General features: G+C 45.7%; 1 protein-coding gene across 2 annotated transcripts in view; it reads right to left on the reverse strand.

Moving 5' to 3' along the window:
* The window catches only part of LOC137435284 (atlastin-2), a 199,400-nt gene that overhangs the window by 55,490 nt on the left and 119,246 nt on the right, over positions 1-24,664 (reverse strand). For both annotated transcript variants that reach the window (XM_078785238.1, XM_078785243.1), the window contains exon 9: positions 2,460-2,587. In XM_078785238.1, coding sequence (XP_078641364.1) covers positions 2,460-2,587 — 128 coding nt within the window. The remainder of the gene's footprint in view (positions 1-2,459; positions 2,588-24,664) is intronic.

Here is a 24,664-nt window from a genome sequence, read left to right on the forward strand (position 1 = left end):
AAGAGGCATTGTAAAAGAGTTACCTTAGAAGTGAAATTAGAATGTATTCGTTGAATGTATGCAGGTGAATGTGCAGTTGATGTTGCCAGGTTATCATGTTTGCCTCCCATGGGTACTGTTACGGATTCGTCACTTCCGTTGTTGTGGTTTTCATCCACTGTAAACATTTTTTATTCCATGTATTATTATTATTGTTGTTTGAGGGAAATAGCAATTATTATTGTCAAAAGGTAAAAAGGTTAATGTTTTAAATGAAACAGGAACCGGATGGCGACGAAGAGGAAGAGGAGAAAAAGAAGGCAGAGCGAGTGGAGTCGGACAAGAAGCATAGTTGCTTTGCGGTCTGGAGCGAACATTGGCGAGCAAGAGTCACGAGTGAACTTTGGGTTTCCCAGGAAAGGGATTCCTGCGACAGAGTTGTTATCGCTGTGACAGATTAACCTGCGTGTCAGGTTTTGCGATCGATTCCGAAGAGAATCATCGAAGGGCCGTTACGTCTTGAGTACGGGCCGTTGGCCATTTTGACTCGCGCGCTTTGCGCGTCGAGCAAGGTTTCTTTGCTTCGTCAGCCGTTTTCACCGCTTTCAGACGTATCTGGTGTGTGTGTGTGCAACGTGGCTTTTGAAGATTAATTTGCGGTTTGCCCGACTGCGAGCCGTGGAACGTCCATACCCGAGGGTGTGATTTCCCAGTCGCCTGGAGGGCGCCTTTGGATTTCCCAGTCGCCTTGAGGGCGCCTTTGCACAGCTTTGGCAGCAGGACTGTAACTGCCAACCCAACGGGATTCTGGTCTCGATTGGACATCGTTCTGACGATCGCTGGAGCGGATCGACTTTGGCTTGAAGCCGGAATCAACTTTGGCTTGAAGCCGGGAATTCGAGACATTGGGAATCTTCTTCTTTTAGCTCACTTGGAGCACAGTGAGTTATATTGTACGAACCTGATGGTACCATCATAGGAAATATATATTGGTTGTACAATTGATTACTATTGTTTTGGTACTGTTATTCTTGTGTGATCTTAATACAATACTGGTTTGTTTGTAACAATTGGTGTGGCTTCACCATTGATCTTTGACATACAGAATAACACATTTTTTCTGCCATGACTCCTCTCGGGGCTCCGAGGTACACCGTGACCAGGGGGTCGGGGAGGAGCACGTAACAGTACCATCTATAAAAATGTCAATGCTCATTGTAGGAGCAGGAGGAGGAGGAATAATAAGACAAGGTAACACCAACTCCAACCACTTCAGGAAGAGGTTTAATTTTATTTAAATACAAGCAGAAAACGTGGGTTGACAGGGCTGTTCCAGGGGAATTGGTTCCCATTAGAGTATGGAATATTTAGAGAGTTTGACAGGAATGTCCATTGAGAGCATAATGGCAGGGACCCGTGGAAATTGAGCGCAAAGTAAAATGTGACTTCAAGTCCTCAGTTCCCTTTCTTCTTCGAACCCTCCACCCAAACCCGAAATCATCAAGCCCTATTCCCAAACTCCAAGTCCTCGACCTTTCCCACCCAAATATATAGATAACAGACAGGCACACAGAGTTAAACATACCCAAACAGACACACAGATAGATGGGCAGACATACAGATATATAGACAGATAGACAGATACACAGAGATATATATGACAGACAGACAGAGACATATAGATGGATATATAGATAGACAGACACACATAGATAGACATACCCACACACCAATAGATTGATAGAGAGACAGACACACCAAGTGATAGCCAGACAAGCATGCACTGATAGATAAACAGACAAACACAGAGATAGATAGAGAGACACACAGATATAGAGTGAGACAGACACACACAGACACACAAAGTTACATTTTGTGTCCCACTGATAGGCCGGATCTGGATCTGGACCTGAACCAAAATGTAATCTGCTTGTTCTTGTCGCTTACCCAACTCCACCAAATTTTGTCACAACTCGTCCATAACTTTTTGAAATATCATGCTATATATCGTTTTTCACTCATGGTGAAAAATCACTTTTTAAAAAAAAAACCCTCGTTTCTGGATCCGGATTCGAATCTTCACCAAAATCTAATCATTTCGGCTTTGCCGTATACCCAACCTCCACCAAATTTCGTCCGAATCCATCCACAACTTTTTGACATATGCTGTTTACAAACAGACAGACAGAGACAGGAGTGAAAACATAATCTCCATCTGCCTTCAACAGCGGAGGTAATAAAGTACATCGACATAGTCAAGTACCTTCCTTCTCAACATGTTCTTTACAAAATAATAATCAATCACAGCACATATTCCACAAATAATCCTGATTATTCTTTTAAAAAACACTTGCATACATGCCATACTGGTTGCTTTTAAAAACCAAAGTTTTTCAAAATTTAAATAATCAATGTACAAAACAAAAACAGACAGCTCAAAAATGATATAAATGGAGAGACATACAATCAATAAATATTACCTTGAAATATTCCACCAATGATCTGCAGGTGAGTTTTGTTCCGTTGATTTCTTTAATCGCCAGGTTTTCAGGGGATAGAAGGTAAGGAATGAGCTTCATGAGGCCCTGCCTGAATTCGGTGCTGATATCTGCACAAACCATAATCAAACACCAGACTCCTCAACTGGTGAGAACCTCACTTTCATTGGTGAGCATTAGCTATGGCTTCACAACATTTGAAAACAAGAAGACATCAAACGAGGAGACAGGATGAATCAAGAAAATCGCACGTGGAGGGAAGAATGAGAAACAAGAAATCGCTCGTGGAAGAGTGAGGCAACAGGATGTTTTTTCCCACCTGTTGAACCAACTTCCATACTCTCTTCAATCTCATTCATCCCTCCAGGGCTTCAAGACCGATGTTCACAACCATCTCAGATCATTCCCCATCCACAACCATGATCTTTTTCTTTTTTTTAACCGCCATTAACCCTCCCCAAGACCACCTCTTTTCCAGTTTCCAGTTTTACCTTCCACTTCTGTGATTGAGAGTTAAGTTTGCTGCTTTATCTATCTTCCGCACCCCTGTGTGGCCTCCCCAAGCACTCGTTCTTCCACACATTCCTTGTTTCTCCAAGTCTCCCTCTATTTTTCCCTCAACCCTGCTGATGGTATGTCACTCACGAACCACCCGCCACCTATTCTCTCTTTTTACTGTTCTTTTAGTTCTCTCAGTGGGGCAGTAAGGCCACAGTTGCACAAAAGCAAGATAATGAAAGAATGAGAGAGGGAGAGGGAGGGAGGGGGAGAGGGGGAGAGGGGGAGAGGGGGAGAAAGGGAGAGAGGGAGAGAGAGAGAGAGAGACAGAGACAGGGAGGGAAGAAAACAGAGTAATCTGCAAGTAAGATAGTTTGGTTAATGTGGGTTAACGGAGGTATAAAAGAATGGGGATGCAATGAGAGGAAGTGGACAGCCTGCTTGAAGCCTTGGAGGAAAGAGTAGGACCGAATCATTTCCAGAATGCAGTTCCACAGATAGTCCATGGGCCAGAGCAGAAATCGGTACACCTGAAGTGGCAAAACCTCCTGGATGTCAATTTGTTTGTACGGTCCATTGGAGTACATTAAAGCACGATGACCTTTCCCATTGAGCAGCTTAACCAATTCTCATGATATCTCGTATTTTTGGCACTTACCCAATATGCTGATTTTCAACACTGGTAGCATAATCTCAGATGAATGATATGAAATTTCTTTGGCAGAATTCCATTTGACCAGAGGAGAGAAGAAACTGTCAACAAGGATACGCAGACTGCTGGTGGAACCAAGGCATTCAGCTGGATGCCAGGAGCCATCAGTAGGTATTACCTGACGTCTGAATACAGAAGTGCATATTTGAGGCAGCTGAGGGGCATGATCGGCCGGGACTGTTCCAAACGGCTCAATCATCCAGATCTGCAAACGCCTAGGATCAAGAAGGACGAGACTGATGTTAAAGCATTCGTGGAGCTGATGGAGAAAAGCTGGGCAGACTCGAGGGGCCCAGGCTAAACAGAGGTGATCAGCTTGTCCACAGTGGTGGTGGTCCCACCAGACGTAGCCAGTGATCTTCTCAAGGCTCACGGAGTATGAGAGGAAGCATACAAGAACTTCAAGAAAGATCACTTGGAGAACGAACCACCAACCACAGAATTATATAACAAAATGAAGAAACAGAACTTGAAAACTTTCTCACATCAAGAGAAAACATGCAGACAAAGCACATTGAAAACAGGTGGTCCTGAAGGCAGATAGAAACCAATTTGGACACATGATAATTGTTGCCCAGAGCAGACAACTACATATCAGAGATGTTATCGCACACACAATGGGGCACTGCCATGGGCACTCTCGAACGGCGATGGATCTCTGCACAAACCAAATAAAGCTGCACTTGCCAGGGAGATGGAGAAACACGTGTCACCAGCAGAAGCTATTCCAGAGCCATGAGCATGCACCATCGATGGAATGAGCCTCGTCCAGAAACTGAAAGGGGATGGCAAGACATTTGCACAGATAACAGCTTCTGTTCTGTCTCTAGCTTTACATGAGGGTGCTCGCAGTCACCTCACAGTCACCAGATTGATGTTGTGTTTGATGTGTACTGGGAAACGACCATCATAAAAGCTGAAAGATGGAGCAGAGGTTCCACCAGTGGCACAAGCTGGGAGAACATTGCACCATGTTACAACATCCTGCAATGGAGAAAATTCCTGAGCAACCCTGAGAACAAAATGAGTCATCAAATTATTGGTTGATCATCCTGCCAACGTAACGAAGCCTCAGGACAAATCCCTTCAGGATCTAACATAATCTCTACCCCATTCCCACAAACGTAACAATACTTTAAAAGAAATTACCAATTCTGAATGAAGGATTCATCAACGTTTACAGTCTATTTATATATTACCTACAATTTGGAAGAATCATGGAGGAGATGACTGACTCATTAACTGTCTCACTTGCACACATACACATCTCGTTTCTTTCTGTTCCTCACAATTCTGTCTCTCTTACACACACACACACACACACACACACATATATATATATATATATATATATATATATATATGTACATACATACACACATATATATATATATATATATATATATATATATATATGTACATACATACACACATATATATATATATATATATGTACATACATACACACATATATATATATATATATATATATATATATATATATATATATGTATATATATATATATATATATATATATATATATATATATATATATATACACAGACTTGGCATTTAATATGGAATATTTTTTTTGTGTGGGTGAATTTACTTTTCAAGATGTCTTGGAACCAAAAGTTCATTGGAATTATGTTGAAATTATTCTAGATTTTGTTAATGTGACCTTTTAAAGAAACAAAAACCACATTTGACATTTCGAAACAAATAAATTGATCCTTGAAAGTGATGTAAACTGATATCGAACTCAATTCATGGACAGTACTGTGTTAAACTTCTGTACGTTTTCCAGAAGTATCTCTTTATTTTGCACATTAGCCAAATTTTTTTTAACAAAAACAAAAGTTAAATTACGACTGGGATTACGGACAGTAGAATTACAGTTCAGTACTTCGTGTAACCCCCACGAGCATTCAGGAGAGCACGTACACGTTGAGGCATGCTGTGCACGAGATTTGCCAAGGTTTGGACAGGAATCGCTTGCCATGCAGTGACAATAGCCTGCTGCAATTCACGCACAGAGGTCAGCTGCTGGTCCAAGTAGTCGATTTGACGCGTTGATTCTGCCCACAAGTTCTCTATCGGATTCATATCCGGGGACATGGCAGGCCACTCCATATGCTCTACACCATGGTCAGCAAGAAAGTGTTGGATCATGCGAGCACGATGAGGCCGTGCATTGTCATCTTGGAAGACAAAGTTGCCTCAAAAGGCTGCACGAGCAAATGGAAGCAATGTTTCTTCCAGAATGGCCCTGTACTTGAACTGGTTCAGGTTTCCATTCACAACAACCAGGTCAGTTTTGCCCCCTGCATGAAAAGCAGCCCAAACGGTCACCCCACCAACTCCAGCTTGGACTCTTGGCACTATACAATCTTTGTTGTAGACTTCATGCACTTGTCTGCGCACTCGTACGCGGCCATCTTGACGATAGACCAGAAATTTAGACTCGTCACTGAAGATCACGTGATTCCAGTGTCCTGGCTGCCATTGACGGTGCTCTCTGGCCCACTGCAATCGGCGCTGGCGGTGTTGTCTGGTCAGGCGTGGCTTTCTCAGGGGACGCCTGGCACGATAGCCTGCTTGAACCAGTCGTTGGTTGACTAGCCTTCTGGATACAGGCACATTTGTCAGTTGCTGCCACTCAGCCCTAAGCCGATTAGCTGACTTGGTACAGCCATTGCGGACTAGCCGGTGCAGCTGGCGATCATCCCTCCTTGTGGTTCTGCGGGGACTTCCTGGCCTCAGTATTGGAGTAGGGACACCCTCTGAGCATTTCGTTTCAGGATCTTTGACACCTGACCTTGAGTGATGCCATACTGCCGAGCAATGGCACGCTGTTTCATGCCGGAATTACGTAAAGCCACCACTCCATGACAAACAGCATTGTCGAGTTGACAGACCATCTCCAGAGGAAGCGGCAATAACTTTTGGAGACGTGCAGCAGTTGTTTTACACTAATACAGAACGCAACAACCCTTGTATACCCGACTGTGAAGCCAATCATCAAATGCACCTGTCCTTACATTTTGCCACGCCACCTGTGATATAATCCTGTTGTTGACTTCTTGCTGCGACAGACAATCAGTGACATGGTTCTTTTAACAAATAAATCACCAAAATGTAAAAGAAACTCACCAGATTGATATACTGAGTTAAGAAAGTTAACCCAAGTCAAGAAAAAAAAAAATTCCATATTAAATGCCAAGTCTGTATCTATATACTGTATATATATCACGGGTACCTCACGAGTAACTCTACACAATCCATTATATAACACATCTTAACCACCCAGCATGTCCACCCCACTTACCACTGCATCAAACTGTTATTCGAATACTGAAACTGTCATTATTAACGGTTTTCAACCTGCTGCACAGGGTCTCCAAGCAACCACTCATTTATTACCTCTGCCACCAAAGATGGATGGAGGTTATGTTTTCACTCCTGTCTGTGTGTTTGTGAACAGGTATCTCAAAAAGTTGTGGACGGATTCCAACGAAATTTGGCAGAGGTAGTGTGTGTGACAAGGACGGAATTATTAGACTTTGGTGAACATTCGGATCCGGCTATTAAAAATTTTAAGTGATTCTTCACCATTGGGAGATAGGGTCAAAAACTATATGTTGCAAGATATCTCAAAAAGTTGTGGAATGATTCGGACAAAACTTGGTGGGGAGGTTGGGTGTGTGACAAGGAAGAAGTGGTTCAATTTTGGTGAAGATCCAGATCCAGATCCGGCTAGAAGAATTTTTAAAGTGATTCTTCACTATTGAGTGAGAGGGCTAAAACCGATACACAGCACGATACCTCAAAAAGTTATGGTTGGATTTGGGCGAAACTTGGTAGACCGGTTGGGTGTGTGACAAGGTAGAATTAATTCAACTTTGGTGAAGATCTGAATATGGATTCGGATTCGGGAATTATTTAATTTTTAAATGATTCTTCACCATTGAGGGATCGGGCGAAAAGCAATATATAACATGATATTTCAAAATGTTGTGGACGAGTTATGACTAAACTTGGTGGACAAGTTGGTTAAGTGACAAGAACAAGCCAATTAGGTTTTGGTTCAGGTCCAAATCCAGATCCGGCCTATCAGTGTGATACAAAACAAACTGTTCAGCCTGGTGGAGGTATGCGCTCCACCGAGAGCCATTCCAGTTTTGAATATATTTATATAAATGTATAAATATATAAATGTATTTATATTATTTATTTTGATTTTATTTGTATAAATGTTTTGTTAATATTTTACTATTCATATTGTATTTCACAAATTCTATTTGGTGCCGTTTTATGGTCATGAAGAAAACTTATTTTAATCTATTATTTTAATAGATTTTAATCTGCTCACTGTAGCCAGGAATAATGAAAAATGAATGAATGAATGATCGTTTTAAGGCCATTTCCCCGCTATAGCGGGGGTTAGTCTTGCGGGTCCCATGACAATCATGGTTCCCTGTTTTGAGGCAATGTTTTTATGGCCGGATGCCCTTCCTCACGCCAACCCTTAGTCGCCGCTTACGGTGCGCAGAGGATACGGTGTACCTATTCTAAACTGGGGTACACACCGGGATCATTCATCCCAGCAAGCTGGTACTCAATTTGCCGACCTCGGAAGGATGACAGGCTGAGTCAACCCCCTGGTGTTAATTCAGCGATCGACCGGGATTCAAACCCAGGATCCTTGGATCCCAAGCCGGCACCCTAACCGCTAAGCCAACACCAGAACAATGAAAAATAAATAATGACATATAAAAGATATATAAATATATATTATATATTATATATATATATATATATATATATATATATATATATATATATAAATATATATATCTATATATATATATATATATATATATATATGTATATATATATTATATATATATATATATTATATATATATATATATTATATATATATATATATTATATATATATATATATATATATATATATATATATATATATATATATATATATATATATATATGTATATATATATATAAAATATATATATAAAATATTATATTATATATATATATATGTTAGCCATTAGGGTTTAAACCCCATGACTCAATTGATCATAACATCTGAAATTATATATTGTGCTTCTGAAAACTGATTTGAACTCAGCTGCAGAGGCGGGTGGACAAATGTGGTTTCTAGGCTCGAGGTGCAGGATACAGGAAAAACCTGTGGATCCTTAGCCCAGTAAACAAGTCCTTGAATGTATGTGCCAGACAGAAGATAAAGAGCCCACAACCCACGTACAGGGAAAAACATGTTGCCAAACGCCTTCTTCACAAAGGGAATAATTAATTATATATCTTTGTAGTTTCCAGTGTGTCTCCTAAATCAAGGACGTAACCAACCTCGGGAGAAATATAGACATTACATATCCTTTGATTGTTATGTATTCAGCATGTGTATTCAATCATTAATCTACTATTATGCCTAGTGTCAAGAAAACCATTGAAGGTATTATGAGAACATTTCCTTCGGCCTGCGCTCGGGTCTGATGTGTTTAGATAAAGAGCCAGAAAAGGTCACCCTATCCTATGCTTACATCTTTTCAGTCTAAGTTCGTCCTTCTGCAGGAAGGGACGATGGTAGGTGGGTCTTTACGGCCCAGTTTCCTTTGTCTTTAGCGCAGACTCTTATCTGATATTTTTGCTATATATGAAATGCCTATTTGCTGATTTTGCAGCGAGTGTCTTGAAAATGCCTGCTGCATGTCAGGCGGTGCATTCTTGAGCCTTGCTCCACATTGTGTGTTTGTAATCGATTTCATTAAACATTGCTGCTCTGATCCTTGTTCTCCTTCCTTCCCTTGAGGTCATCGACCCACAAACCTGGTGTCAGGAGTGGGATCTTCCAGGTGTGCAGACGAGGTGGTTCCTCACGTTCCAGGTCGGGAAGGAGGCCCTGCCGGCCGGCATCTAATTTGGGTAAGCAGTTTTTGCACATCGAAATTGAAAGCCTCCTACCTTACTTTGGAGGTGTGGACCTCTGTCGACTGTACTACCTGGCTTGTATTCCGAACCATATTTCGTTTAACCAGAGCAGTAGTGGGTAACGAATCGATTATACAGGGCGCCCGAGATAAGGAGGGATACCCCTCAGGTAAGCTCCCTGCGTGGGAAGCAGGTAGACCCCTATGTGGGTGATAGATAATAGGTGTTAAGTTTACTCCGGCGTGAGAACTGTGTTTAAGGTTAGAGATCGGGGGGCGACCCGATCTTAGGACTACCAGGAGGGATTAACCCAAAGAAGGTAGGAAGATGGGTAATAAGGTAGGAAAGGAGGGAGAGCCTTTGAAGAACACTCCAGCGTTTTACATGAAAAGAGAACATGGGTATGCTGCTTTGCAACCGGGCAAAGCATGGGCTGTATTGACCAAGGGTCTGAGTACGCCTTGGCCAGAGGAAGGGTCATTTGCAATAGACAAGTTGGATGTGCTATATGGGGCTTTAGATGCCCTAGAGAAGAAGAAGAAGTCTCCCACCTGATTCATGGAAGGTCTATAGTTGGTGGAAGGTGGAGGCCTTGAAGAGACAGGCAGCCTCCAGACAAGCGAGTTTGCGAGGAGAGTTGGGGAAATACCAGGATGAGCGAAAACGGGGTCGAAAGAAGCAGGATAAACAGATGAAGGCGCTTGCAGCGCAGACAAGCCAGAGGCTAATGGTAGCCCGGATTAATTCCGATGAGGAGGAACAGGATGAGGAAGATGAAATCCCTGTTTCCTATTCCCCCCATGGTCCAGTCCCAGGATCTAAGGCACGGACCCGACACCAGGGCGCTGTAGGGGAAACAAATGGGAGACCACCTCGAGTTCAAAAGACCCCACAACCATCAGCCCCTCAGGTCGAGGACGATGGAGATAGTGGCACAGACACCCCGGGGTTTCCACCCCCGATAGGTCCAGGTCGGAAAGTATACCCTTCACTAGTGGAGTATCAGGCACCAGTGGAACGTGCGATAGAAATAAAGGGGGTGTTCCCCATGCGATGTGCGGGAATAAATGCAAACGGCGTGGTAGTGAGGGTACGGGTGCCTTGGAAGGAATCTGATTTAACGGCCATGCAAAAGAGGGTTCAGGAAATGTTAATCGACCAACCCATGGAGATAATACACTTGCTTCGCGATTGGGTTACAGATGATGCCCCGGATTGGAGAGATATTTGTCATTTGGGAGCATCCGTCTTACCACCGAGGGTATGGGAGAAGGCCAAAACTCTTTCATTATGGCCAGCAGACGACCCCATAGCTCGAGTGCCACCCCTGGGAGGACCCGAGTGGGTCAACTTGAAAAATCTTCTCCTGACTAGTATTGGTCAGGCGCTAGCGCCACCTGGAGGACCAGATTGGGGAAAAATTGGCAACATAAAGCAAAAGGCAGGAGAATCAATCGGCGATTACCGAGAGAGAATAGAAAAAACAATAGCTCGATGGGGCGGATTAGGGTTAATCCAAATCGGGGACCTACCCGCTCCCCTGGTGAACAATTACCTAGTAGAAGGGCTTTGGCCCGCACTAAAGAAACAAGTGCATGCCGTCCTTTTCGGTTGGAAAGGAATGGGGACCAATGAATTATGTACGAAACTCGAACAATGTCCGGGCTCCGCCTCGGAGGAAAAGAAGGAAATTAAGGAGGAAATGTTGCAGATGTTGGTAAGGGAAAAATTGGCCCAGCAACAAGCAACAAGAACAACGGGGAGCAAGAAGAAGAAACAAAAGGGGGCAGAAATAATGGGAAGTGACAGTGAGAGTGGGTCAAGTGATGACGAGACACTCGGTCCGGCACTGCAGGCAGCTGTGATGCAAGTACCCCGGGGACCACAAGGACCTAGTGGGCCAGGAAATCAGACGTGGGGACAACCCCAACAACCCCAACAACCCCAATGGGCCGTTCCACCATGTTCTGTGCTAGGTCCCCCGCCGGCCTATTGGCCACCACAAACACCCATGCCAGGATGGGCACCGCAATGGGGACCCTCCAATATGGGCCCCACCCCATGGGTTTCCCCCAATTCGGGCATGCCATACGGGCCTTGTGCCCCAGGCCAACAGATGCCGAGGGGAGGGCAAGGGCGCCCACCTCCCTACAAAGGGGGGCGAAGGCCGAACCAACAAAACCAACAGGGGGTTCCAGGACAGGGACCCCCAGGGAGAGGGGCATGCTTTGAATGTGGACAAATGGGCCACTGGAGATGGGATTGTCCAAATTGTCCAAGGGGACCACGAGGGCCCCAGGGACAGCAAGGGCCGTCATATGGAAACGCCTATTGACGGGACGAATGCGGGCCGCCAAAGGAATGTCTATTGATAACGATGACCCCAGATGAGGAACCGACCTTGACGTTAGATGTAAATGGACAGCCACTAGAGTTCTTAGTGGATACTGGTGCGACTCGCAGTTCTATCAATAAGGGACAACTACCTACCTTGAAACCCACACACAAGAGCGTCCAAATCCAGGGCGTTTCGGGTAAATTAGAAGCTCTCCCCGTATCAAAAGAAGCCCGAGTAATGTTCGGACCGCTAGAAGCTAAGCATGCATTTCTCATGACTACTACTGCCCCAACTAATTTACTAGGACGGGATTTGCTGTGTCGATTAGGTTGTAACATTGCGTGCACCAAAGAAGGTGTATACGTCGACGTCGGAGAATCGAACCGCGATTTGTTAATGATGGCATTACAGCGAGCCAGCCCCACCGTGTATTGGTGGCGGTTGGAGGAAGGGGCTCTAGCAACATGGACCCATGTGATCGACATGATTGGCGCGCAGACGCAAGAAATTCGCGATTGGCTAGAAGAACACCACATAGCCACAAAATTGAAATACAACCCGCCGCACTGCACCGCATGTTACGACGCGACTGGGAGCGATGATTATTATTTAGACATGGTTGCGGCAGCCTTAGGGGAAACCTCTGATCTTCAATTATCACACATATGGATTGGCCGAGAGGGAATTGGAATTGCGGTAACCTTGTCGCCGCGCCAGAGATCGAAGGCTAAGTACCCCGAGGGGATGGAAGCGCATGTTACCCTTAGCACCGCCAGAGGATGGCCACCCGAGAGCATTGGATGGATGATGGGCCGACTGCGGAAAACGCCAGTAAGGTGTCGATACGATGTTGAACACCGAACGGTCCATGTGTTGGACAACAATGAAGGGTTCATAATCAATTTGGCACCTCAGGACAGACGAGTTAGATTTGAGATGGTGGAACTACCACCCAAAGCGGCACACATGGTTAGAGCGGTCCCCACGACCCCAGGGGACTCCGATGGGTTGCTCGACACCGTCACCCCGTCACTATGGGCACAACACGAGAATGAAGTGGGGCGCATTAGAGATGCACCCCCGTTGGTGATTCCAATTAAAGAGGGGTTACCTTTACCACACATTCGGCAGTACCCACTTCGGCACGAGGCCGACGCAGGCATTTTTCCGGTGATAGAATCGCTCGTGCAGCAGGGAATAATAATCGAAACCAATAGCCCATGTAACACCCCAGTTTTCCCAGTGCCAAAACCAATGACAGGAAAGTGGCGATTTGTGCAGGATTTGCGGGAGATTAACAAAATAATTCAGGGTATTCATCCGGTTGTACCAAATGCAGAAGTTCTGATGACTTCCATTCCGTCAAAGGCTACACATTTTACAGTCATAGACTTGTGTTCCGCCTTCTTTTCAGTGCCAATAGCTCCAGAGTCCCAGTACCTCTTCGCTTTCACCTTTAGGGGGCGACAATTCACCTGGACAGTGCTTCCGCAGGGTTTCGCAGATAGCCCCACCTTGTTTTCACGGGCGCTACACCGCGATCTCGCGGATGTCCAGTTGGAAGGCGGCTCGGTGCTGTTGCAGTACATCGACGACTTATTAATCTGCTCTCCATCCAAGGCAGCCTGCGAGACGGATTCACTAGCGCTGTTAAATGCGCTCGCCGAGAAAGGCCACAAGGTAGGCCGGGAGAAATTGCAATTTGTGCGGGAGATAGTTACATACTTGGGACACGCGATTTCGCATGGGAAACGTGAGCTCAACGCGAGCCGGGTCACTGCCATCATGGAAACCCCGTTGCCTCGTACACAAAGGGAGGTGTTGCGATTTTTGGGAATGGCAGGGTACTGTCGTACATGGATAATTGACTATGCGTTACTAGCAAAACCTCTGTATGAGGCGACGAAAAATGACCAGCCACGGATGGTGAACTGGACTGGCAATCGAATACGCTGCTACGAAGGGCTCAAACGAGCCCTGGTAACGGCCCCAACCTTGGGCCTTCCCGACTATAAAAAGCCCTTCACACTTTTCACCCATGCAGTAGGGGGATTCGCGCAATCCGTGTTAACTCAGACTCATGGAGATAAGGAACGTCCGGTAGCCTATTTCAGCAAAAAGCTTGATGCGGTAGAAGGAGGCTTTCCGCTGTGCTTACAAGCCGTGGCGGCTGCCCGATACGCAGTTGAGCGGACGGCCGACATAGTAATGGGACATGCGGTCCTTTTACAGGTACCGCATTGCGTTCATACGCTACTACAACAGCGAAACACACAGCACCTCACAGCCACTCGACTGATGCAATACGAAACGGCATTAATTATGGCACCTAACGTAACGGTGATGCGGTGCACCGTTCTTAACCCAGCGACACTTTTGCCAACAAAGGAGGAGGGAGTCCCGCACGTTTGTACGGACGTGGTCCAGTTAATATCGACGGTAAGGCCTGACCTACAGGACACTCCGCTACAGGAAGCCGATCACACCTATTACGTCGATGGTTCAGCCAAACGGGCATGGGACGGATCCCTGTTATCTGGGTACGCAGTATGCTCGGATACAGAGACGGTCGAAAGCGGCCGCCTCCCGCCCACCTGGTCAGCACAACAAGCTGAACTGTACGCACTCACGAGAGCGTGCGAAGTAAGTGAGGAAAAGGCAGTAACAATTTATACTGACTCGGCATACGCACACGGAGTGGTCCACGACAAAGGGGCCATATGGAAAATGAGAGGGTTCCTCACTTCAGCGGGAGCACTCATCAAAAATGGGGACTTAGTGCGAAATCTGCTTCATAGTATTATGCTACCACGTGAAATAGCTGTAGTTAAATGCCGAGGTCACCAGCGTACAGACGACGCTGTGGCCCGCGGAAACGCCCGAGCCGACGAAGCAGCAGGACAAGCGGCAAACCAACAGGTTGGGTATAATATGCCAGTAGTTACGCGCAAACAGGGCGCTAAGGCGACCGCCCAGGTAGACGTTCCGACACCCGCACCTACAGAGTTCGATGTAATACAATTACAAGCCGCGGCCTCAAACGTAGAACATCAAGATTGGATTAAATTGGGAGCTCAGCGCCCCGCGGAAGGACAAATGTGGACGATTAACGACAAACCCGTGGCACCGCGAGCTTTATTGCCATGGTTGGCACGCATGGCGCATAAAAATGGTCATGTGTGCCATAGGGGGGTGATGAGGCAGGTCACTTCCACCTGGGCAGCACCAGGCCTTTCGGCTGTGGTTACCATGGTCTGTCGCTCGTGCGCTATATGTCAACGGCACAATAGGGGGGCTCCCCCCAGGCGCCGCCACAACGCGGGCCACCCGGCTCCGGTCGGGCCATTCTGTCATATCCAGTTCGATTTTTTCAATTTACCACCTTGTATGTCCTTTAAGCATGTACTGGTAGTGGTGGACATGTTCACCAAGTGGGTAGATGCCTACCCATGCGTCAAGGCTGACGCTATAACGGTGGCCAAGTGCCTTTTGCGGCACTTCATATGTCGATTCGGAGTCCCGCAGAAAGTGTCGTCCGATCAGGGCGTGCACTTCACAGGGGACGTCATTAAAGCCGTGTTAAAGGCCTTGGGGGTGATACAGTCGTTCCACTGTGTTTACCACCCCCAATCGGCGGGACTTGTAGAACGAACGAATGGCACACTGAAAGGTAAGTTGGCAAAGATTTGCGACGAGACAGGCCTCAAGTGGCCGGAGGCCCTTCCGTTAGCGTTAATGAGCGTGCGCTCCACTCCAGGGCGCACCACTGGTCTCTCTCCACACGAGATATTGATGGGTCGACCCATAAATTTGCCGGTATCGGCGCCAGTGGATATGGCAGCACTTGAATTACCTATCATGGATGACATGCTTTTAAAGTTTTGCATAGGTCTGTCCCATGTGGCGCGCAGCATACATGAACGTGTTCGGGAGGCCCTGCCGGAGCCAACAAGCAAGCCTATCCACACCTTCGAGGCAGGAGATTACGTGCTGGTGAAGCATTTCACCCGTAAGACTGCGCTCGAACCAAGGTGGACGGGGCCGTTCCAAGTTCTCCTGACCACACCAACAGCGGTGTTTTGTGAGGGCAAGTCGTCCTGGGTACATACCACACATTGTAAGTTGGCCATACCCACAAACACAGACACCACAAACGCACCACCACAGATCGAGGATGCCGCACCACCGCCTGTTAGGGGTGGCGATCACACTTAGTTTAATATACCGCTTTGCCAGCACTGCACCTGCCGTGTCACGCCTCAAGTGGGGGGACATGAGGGCATGGGCGGACACGGAGACATATGCATATGGCGACCAAACCGTTAAGGTCCACCGGCAGAGAGTTATCTGGGGTCAGAGGATAAATATACCCTGCTGCCCCGTAAAGGAAGACGTATGGACACAGATAATGTGGAGGGCGTTGTACACAGACTCACATGGAAGGAAGACAGGTTTCGCTGCCCTCAGTCCTATAAAGCAAGCGCCACGAAGAGGCAGCACACCAATAATAAACATGGCCAGGGCAGGTTACAAATGGGGAAAGGACTCGAACAATTTAACCACGCATGTATTACTGAACAGCGGCACTACCCTGTTACTACAATGTGAATTCATGACCTCACAGAGCTCCCCCTACGCCTACAGGCCACCATGCATCTCACACATATTGACTCCGCACCCACGGATCGAAAGCAAGAAAAAGCCAAAGGAAAACACGTATTGGACAGTGACCCGTGCAATGGCGAAGGTACAGAACCGATCACGTTGTTGGGTGTGTATGCATTTTCCTCACACCAGTACGACAGGGATAGAGATGGTAGTGCTGCCCCTGTCCCTACGAGATATGTGCTCAGGACCCTTGCGTACCCCATGTTTGACCACAACCTTGGAGCTGATAGGCCCAAAACCCCCAGCAGTGTGTTCCCGGGAGTTTCGATATACCCCACCCATTAAGCAGGCTTTGTTAGACAAACCACCTGACCCAGTCTGGGTGACAGAGCAAAAGGGACGGGTGTGTCTTATAGGAAAGGGACACGTTCAGATGGGAACCTCGGAATGCACCCATACCCTGCCATCCGCTAATCTGCCATCCGACGCCAGAGGGAGACAAAAGGGAGGCCCCCTTGTAATAACCATAGATGACCAGGCCCAGCATAACGTAACCAAGCTAACCATATCTTGGGGAGCACCAAGCGCCACCCGCGTTGAAATTAGTAAATGCATGGCCTCGGCCCTTATCCCACCCCATGGAGTGATGTTTATTTGCGGAAATAAGGCATATCCATACCTACCCGAACAGTGGGGAGGGACTTGTTATCTGGGATCCATCTTTCCCAAGGTAAATTTGGTAGATCATTTTAATGAAACAGGGTACATCCCTACCCACGAGAGGAAGAAACGATTCTCTCTTTGGAACCCGGATGGAACAGTAAGACTGGACGGACGTTGGTGGCAGGTCCTACTAGGAGCATTTTTTCCCCAGGTGGGAGTGACTATGAATGATTGGCGAATAGATAGTCTCGCATTAGTAATGGAACGAATTGGAAACGAAACCCGAATCGCAGAACTACAATTGGAAGACGAATTAGTGCATATGCGAACGATGGTGATGCAGAATCGAGTGGCTTTAGATATGTTGTTGGCAGAAAAGGGAGGAGTATGTGGCGTAATCGATGGAAAATGCTGCACATATATCCCCGATCACTCGGAAGGAATAGAGGCCTCGATCATTCGGCTTAAGGCCGCGACCCAGGATCTCACGGATAGCCAAAAGGGAAGGGAAGAAGCCAATAATGTATGGTCCAGCATAGCAGCCTGGTTCAGAGGATGGACAGGGGTCATTGTAAAATGGCTATTGACAGGCCTGGCCATAGTCGTGGGAATCGTACTCGCCGTGGTTATAATGAAATCCCTAATCATGATTTGTGTGAGAAAATGTTTCACAGGATGGACCCCATCCACCGCCACCACCGAAATGTTACTTTCACTATACGATTCCTGGCTTGAAATCGATGAACCTGTTGATGCGTAGGATACTGATGATGATTATGATTTTGATTGGGATGATTTTACCTGTGATTTAGAAAGTGTAGGTTCTTTTAAGAGCTATTGCTATTATGCCAGTAGTGAGGAGCGGATGGCAAACATGTATCCGGGATATCCGGGAGAACCACCTTCACCACCACTTACACCACCCGTAACAAGCAATTTGGGATCGTCTCAGCTTGAGGCACCCAACACCTTGAATACTGACGTTGATACAGACTATGTGGAGATGGAGATTTGTGATTATGAGGAGATGGAGATTGGTGTTGATGAATGTGCCTCCTTTTCTTCCACAGAGCAATCACACGTACAAGGCTTGATGGCATTGGACGTCGATTGTTTGCCCTGATTCGCGAGGACCACACCTGCATAAGGAGGGCCCCTAATCTGGCTGGCGACTGGGTCGCACCTACGCCGTTGCGAGGGTGGATTCGGAATCCGGCCGGGCGGCAGCTATCTCCTAACCAGGCGCCTTCGTCGCGAATTATGGCTAACAATTTATGCGTTGAATGTTAGACGGCCACAATTAGGGCCGGTATCTCTCTCTGAGCATGCGTGACGCTTTGTCGCGCCTGGCATGTGACTGATTGAGATGCTGACCACTGGGGTATACGGTGTCTTTTCAAGGAGTTGTCTTGTAAAGACAAAGGGAGGAAATGTTAGCCATTAGGGTTTAAACCCCATGACTCAATTGATCATAACATCTGACATTATATATTGTGCTTCTGAAAACTGATTTGAACTCAGTTGCAGAGGCGGGTGGACAAAATGTGGTTTCTAGGCTCGAGGTGCAGGATACAGGAAAAACCTGTGGATCCTTAGCCCAGTAAACAAGTCCTTGAATGTATGTGCCAGACAGAAGATAAAGAGCCCACAACCCACGTACAGGGAAAAACATGTTGCCAAACGCCTTCTTCACAAAGGGAATAATTAATTATATATCTTTGTAGTTTCCAGTGTGTCTCCTAAATCAAGGACGTAACCAACCTCGGGAGAAATATAGACATTACATATCCTTTGATTGTTATGTATTCAGCATGTGTATTCAATCATTAATCTACTATTATGCCTAGTGTCAAGAAAACCATTGAAGGTATTATGAGAACATTTCCTTCGGTTTCAGTCTAAGTTCGGCCTTCTGCAGGAAGGGACGATGGTAGGTGGGTCTTTACGGCCCAGTTTCCTTTGTCTTTAGCGCAGACTCTTATCTGATATTTTTGCTATATATGAAATGCCTATTTGCTGATTTTGCAGCGAGTGTCTTGAAAATGCCTGCTGCGTGTCAGGCGGTGCATTCTTGAGCCTTGCTCCACATTGTGTGTTTGTAATCGATTTCATTAAACATTGCTGCTCTGATCCTTGTTCTCCTTCCTTCCCTTGAGGTCATCGACCCACATATATATAAATATATATATATATATATATATATATAAATATATATAATATATACAGTCTTTGGATCAGACTCAGCAACGGTTGCTAGAGTGAGATGTGCATGGAAGAAGTTTCAGGAACTGAGTGGCGTGCTGATGAGGACGGAAGTGTCGTTGAAGCTGAAGGGAAAGGTGTATGCTGCATGTGTGAGAAGTGTTATGATTTATGGGAGCGCGACATGGGTAATGAACGTAGAGCAGCAACGAAGGTTGGAAAGGGTGGAAATGCGAATGGTTCAATGGATGTGCGGAGTATCGTTGAGAGAGAGGAAGACAAATGATGAATTGTGAAAAATGATGGGAATAGAGGCTGTGATTGATGTTGTGAAGAGGAACAGGTTGAGATGGTTTGGTCATGTGTTGAGGAAGGATGAAAGTGACTGGTTGAGAAGAGTGATGGAAATGAATGTAGAAGGAAGTAGAGGACGGGGAAGACCGAGAAAGACTTGGCCAAAGATGGTGGAAGAAGAAATGCGGGCAAGGGGGTTAACAAGGAGAGATGCAGAAAATAGGCCAAGATGGAGAAGATTGTCATGGGGACCGCAAGGCTAACCCCCGCTCTCGCAGGGAAAATGGCCTTAAAATGCATTTTGTTGTTTTGTTGTTGTATACAGTCACGTGAAAAAGTAAGTACACCCCATGTAAAGTTTTGACTTTTTCAACATATTTCAACATACAGCTATTTGATCTTCATTTCAACAATATTGATAAAGGTGATATAATACAACAAATATCATGAAACATTTACATTTTGTAGTCCATTGTATAATTTAAATAAACATAAATGCAAATTTCGCATGTGGAAAAAGTAAGTACACCCTTGGCTCTTACAGGTGGTATTGCCCCCTATGGCAGAAACAACCTCAAGTAGGCTTTCCTTATAACTGTCTACCAGTCTCTGACATCGACTGGGAGAAATTTTTGCCCACTCCTCCATGCAAAATTATTTCAGCTGTGCGATGTTTGAGGGCTTTCTTGCATGCACAGCTCGTTTCAAATCCCCCCACAACATCTCGATGGGATTTAGATCCGGGCTTTGACTTGGCCATTCCAGAACCCTCCATTTCTTTCTTTTCAGCCATTCTTTGGTGGATTTACTGGTATGTTTAGGGTCATTGTCATGTTGCAAGGTCCACCTTCGGTTGAGCCTCAACTTTCCGACAGATGGCCTCACATTATCCTCAAGCACCCTCTGGTACAATGAAGAATTCATAGTGGATTCTATGATGGTGACCTGCCCAGGCCCTGATGCAGCAAAGCTGCCCCAAACCATAATATTTCCACCACCATGCTTTACAGTTGGTATCAGGTTCTTGTGGTCAAATGCTGTCTTTGGTTTTCGCAAAACACGTCTTCTGGTACTGTGGCCAAATAGCTCTACCTTTGACTCATCTGTCCAGAGCACATTGTTCTAGAAGTGCTGGTCTTTGCCTAGGTGTTCATTGGCAAACTTTAGTCTTGCCCTGATGTTCTTTCTGGACAGCAAAGGTTTCCTCCTGGCACACCTCCCATGAAGATAAAATTTGTGCAGCCTCTTTCTAATGGTCGACTCATGCACTTTGACATCAACAGTGGCAAGAGCTACCTGTAGGTTCCGTGATGACATTCTGGGGTTCTTAGAGACTTCCTTCAGCATAATGTGGTCTGCTCTCTGGCTGAACTTGCTGGGGTGGCCTGGCCTGAACAAGTTGGCAGTTGTTTGGAATCTTCTCCACTTGTAGATGATCTTCCGGACAGTCGAATGATTGATTTCAAATTGTTTGGAGATCTTTTTAAATCCCTTCCCAGACTCGTAGGCATCTATAACCTTCTTTCTGGAGGCCTCAGAGAGCTCTTTTGTTCTAGGCATGGTGACGCCGCACATTTCAACAACAAAGAGTATATCAAACGAAATGTCTGAGGTTTAAATAAGACAGGTTCCTCCAAGATCCTCTCTAACGATGTTCTAATCATTTGCACCTGAGCTTGTGCACCTGATTCTAATTTTAGGTATTTGAAGTAGTGATAAATGTAGGGGTGTTCTTACTTTTTCCACATGCAAAATTTGCATTTATGTTTATTTAAATTATACAATGGACTACAAAATGTAAATGTTTCATGATATTTGTTATATTATATCACCTTTATCTTTCAATATTGTTGAAATGAAGATCAAATAGCTGTATGTTGAAATATGTTGAAAAAGTCAAAACTTTACATGGGGTGTACTTACTTTTTCATGTGACTGTATATATATATATATATATATATATATATATATATATATATATATATATATATATATTTATATATATACGTATATATATATATATATATATTTATATATATATATATATATATATATATATATAGTGTGTTACGGTTTTGAGAGTGTAAATATAACATCATTAAAGGTTAAAGGTTTGCCCCCATAGTTAGTCCACAAGCAACACGTAGGCCCCTTAGAACATTAGTTATGTCATAGTATGTGTGAGGATAAGGCCATTTCCCCAAGTATCATCTGCGTTGTGTAAAATAAATAAGATAGGCCCCCGTTCATTTTGCCTCCACCCTCCAAATCCACCTCATTTGTTACGCTTTTGCCGCCAGCAGCGTTAGCTGCCTTTTGCTCGCTCCAACTAGTCGGGTGGCCACGAGGTAGGCCTGAGAGAGGGTGGGGCCGGCGTTGAGGTCGGGGAGTGGCAGCGGGAGACGGTAAGAGCCACCAGCCAATCAGGGCTCGGTGGGCATGGCTTGATAGGGCATGGTAAGGGTGCATATAGCAAGTGCTGGAAGGTTCGCTGAAAAGGCTATGTAAGCGCACGCACAAAGCCCTTGAAAGGACTTACGCAACAGCGCTCGTATGAGGACTGGCCAGGAGAACTTCGTTGAAAGAGAACTTGCAGAGGATACGCGCACTGTAAGAGGACTTGCCCGATTTGCGCTCTGTGAGAGGACTTCTGCGGGAGAGGCACTTTGCCATTGAACTGTATTGGGAGCGCATATAGCGCCGGTTCTTCTATTACGTACGCGGCCGTGACCGCAAGTATAACCGCCAAGCCCGGTTCATCTATAACGTACGCGACCATGGTCGCACGTAACCGCCCAGCCAGCCTTACCTTTCGCCCCGCATTTAACCCCGTAATTGTCCGATCCGCGCCAACGACCCGCGGGGAGCTTCTGCCACCCTGACCATCTTCTTCACGGTGCGAGTCGGGGACCGGAGCGGACTGCATGGACATCATCCCTAGACCATCAACCTGACCATATACAATCCCCATGTGAGTGTCTGAGTGTGAAACGGGCCCGTGTCCTGGGATAAGTTAAGACTGTAATAAGGCTGCACTGTGTGTTCTTCTTCTCCTTCCTGTACAAATTTTAATAAACCAATCTGTTCTTCCTGTCTTTCCTAATTCGACTGTATCAGTGTTTTCCTCCATTGGGTAAGCGTGGCACGATTAGAACCGCTCGGATCGGGTTTAGTCCTTGTTAACGGCCCGGGTCACGGTTCGCTATCGCTCGGCGTTTCCACCTATAACCACGATTCGGGCGGGGTTTATTTCCTTGCTTCCAGGGCGGCGTTGGTACTTAGGTAATAGGAATTCGGCCTACCACACTATTTAACGCCATCCCGAAGGAACGTCATAGCCCCGGATCCCGTCGGCTCGTAAAAGACAAGGGGACTAATCCCCCCTTGGTAAGGGGAAAGGCCGACCAGGAGAACTGCAACAATATATATATATATATATATATATATATATATATATATATATATATATATATATATATATATATATATATATATATATATATATATATATATATGCAGACTTGGCATTTAATATGGAATTTTTTTTTTTTCTTGACGGGTTTACTTTCTGAACTCAGTATATCAATCTGGTGAGTTTATTTTACCCTTCGGTGATGTCTTTGTTGAAAGAACCATGTCACTGATTGTCTTTCACAGCAAGAAGTCAATAACCGGATTATATCACAGGTGGCGTGACAAAATGTAAGGACAGGTACATTTGACGATTGGCTTCACAATCGGGTACATAATAATAATAATAATTCATTTATTTTGTATAGCGCTTTTCATGAAGCATAAAGGCGCTTTGACAGAGTGCAAAACATAATGCATAACAAAACATGAAAACAACAATTGCAAAAAGACAAGAATCAATAGGGAAATATTGAAAGCAAAAGGAGGGAGAAGGAAAAGTGATAGTCAGGGGTTAAATGCTGTGGGTTGAATGTTGAATGCAGTGCTGAACAGGTGTGTCTTTAGTGATGTTTTGAATGTGGTGAGTGAGGAGGAGTCTCTGATGGTGTGAGGTAGTGAGTTCCAGAGGGTGGGAGCAGCGATGGAGAAGGCCCTGTCCCCCCAGGATCTGAATTTGGTCCGGATGGGAGGGGGAGGGGGGGGGTCAGGAGGTTGGTACCAGCAGAGCGGAGGTTGCGGGTGGGAGTGTGTCTGGAGAGGAGGTCAGCCAGGTAGGATGGGGCCAGGTTATGGAGGGCTTTGTAGGTCAACAGGAGGATTTTGTACTGGATTCTCTGGGAGATGGGGAGCCAGTGAAGCTTGTAAAGGACGGGGGTGATGTGGTCACGGGTCCGGGAATGGGTGAGTAGACGGGCAGCGGAGTTCTGAATGTATTGGAGTTTATTGGTGATTGTTGAGGGTGAACCATAGAGGAGGCTATTGCAGTAGTCCAGACGGGAGGTGATGAAGGCGTGGATGAGGGTTTCTGCAGCCGTGGAGGAGAGGGATGAGCGGAGACGGGCGATGTTTTTCAGGTGAAAGAAGGCTGTCTTTGTGATCTGTTTAGTGTATTTGTCGAAGGAGAGGGTTTGGTCAAAGATGACGCCAAGATTCCGGATGAGAGGGGAGGTGGATACTGGGATACCGTCGATGTTGAGGGCAAAGTTATGGGTGGATTTTGTGAGCGTTTTTGGGCCAATGATGATTATTTCAGATTTATCACAGTTAAGTTTGAGGAAGTTGATTTGAAGCCAGGATTTTATTTCAGAGATGCAGTTTGTCAGGATAGAGTGGGTGTCGGTGGAGACGGACTTGGTGGAGATGAAAAGCTGGATGTCATCGGCGAAGCAGTGGAATTGGAGACCATGACGGCGGATTAAGTGACCGAGGGGGGACAGGTAAAGGATGAAGAGGAGGGGGCCAAGAACTGAACCTTGGGGGA

Source organism: Myxine glutinosa, chromosome 1 (genome assembly GCF_964187855.1).
Source record: "Myxine glutinosa chromosome 1, kmMyxGlut1.1, whole genome shotgun sequence".
In the NCBI taxonomy this organism is placed as follows: Eukaryota; Metazoa; Chordata; class Myxini; order Myxiniformes; family Myxinidae; genus Myxine; species Myxine glutinosa.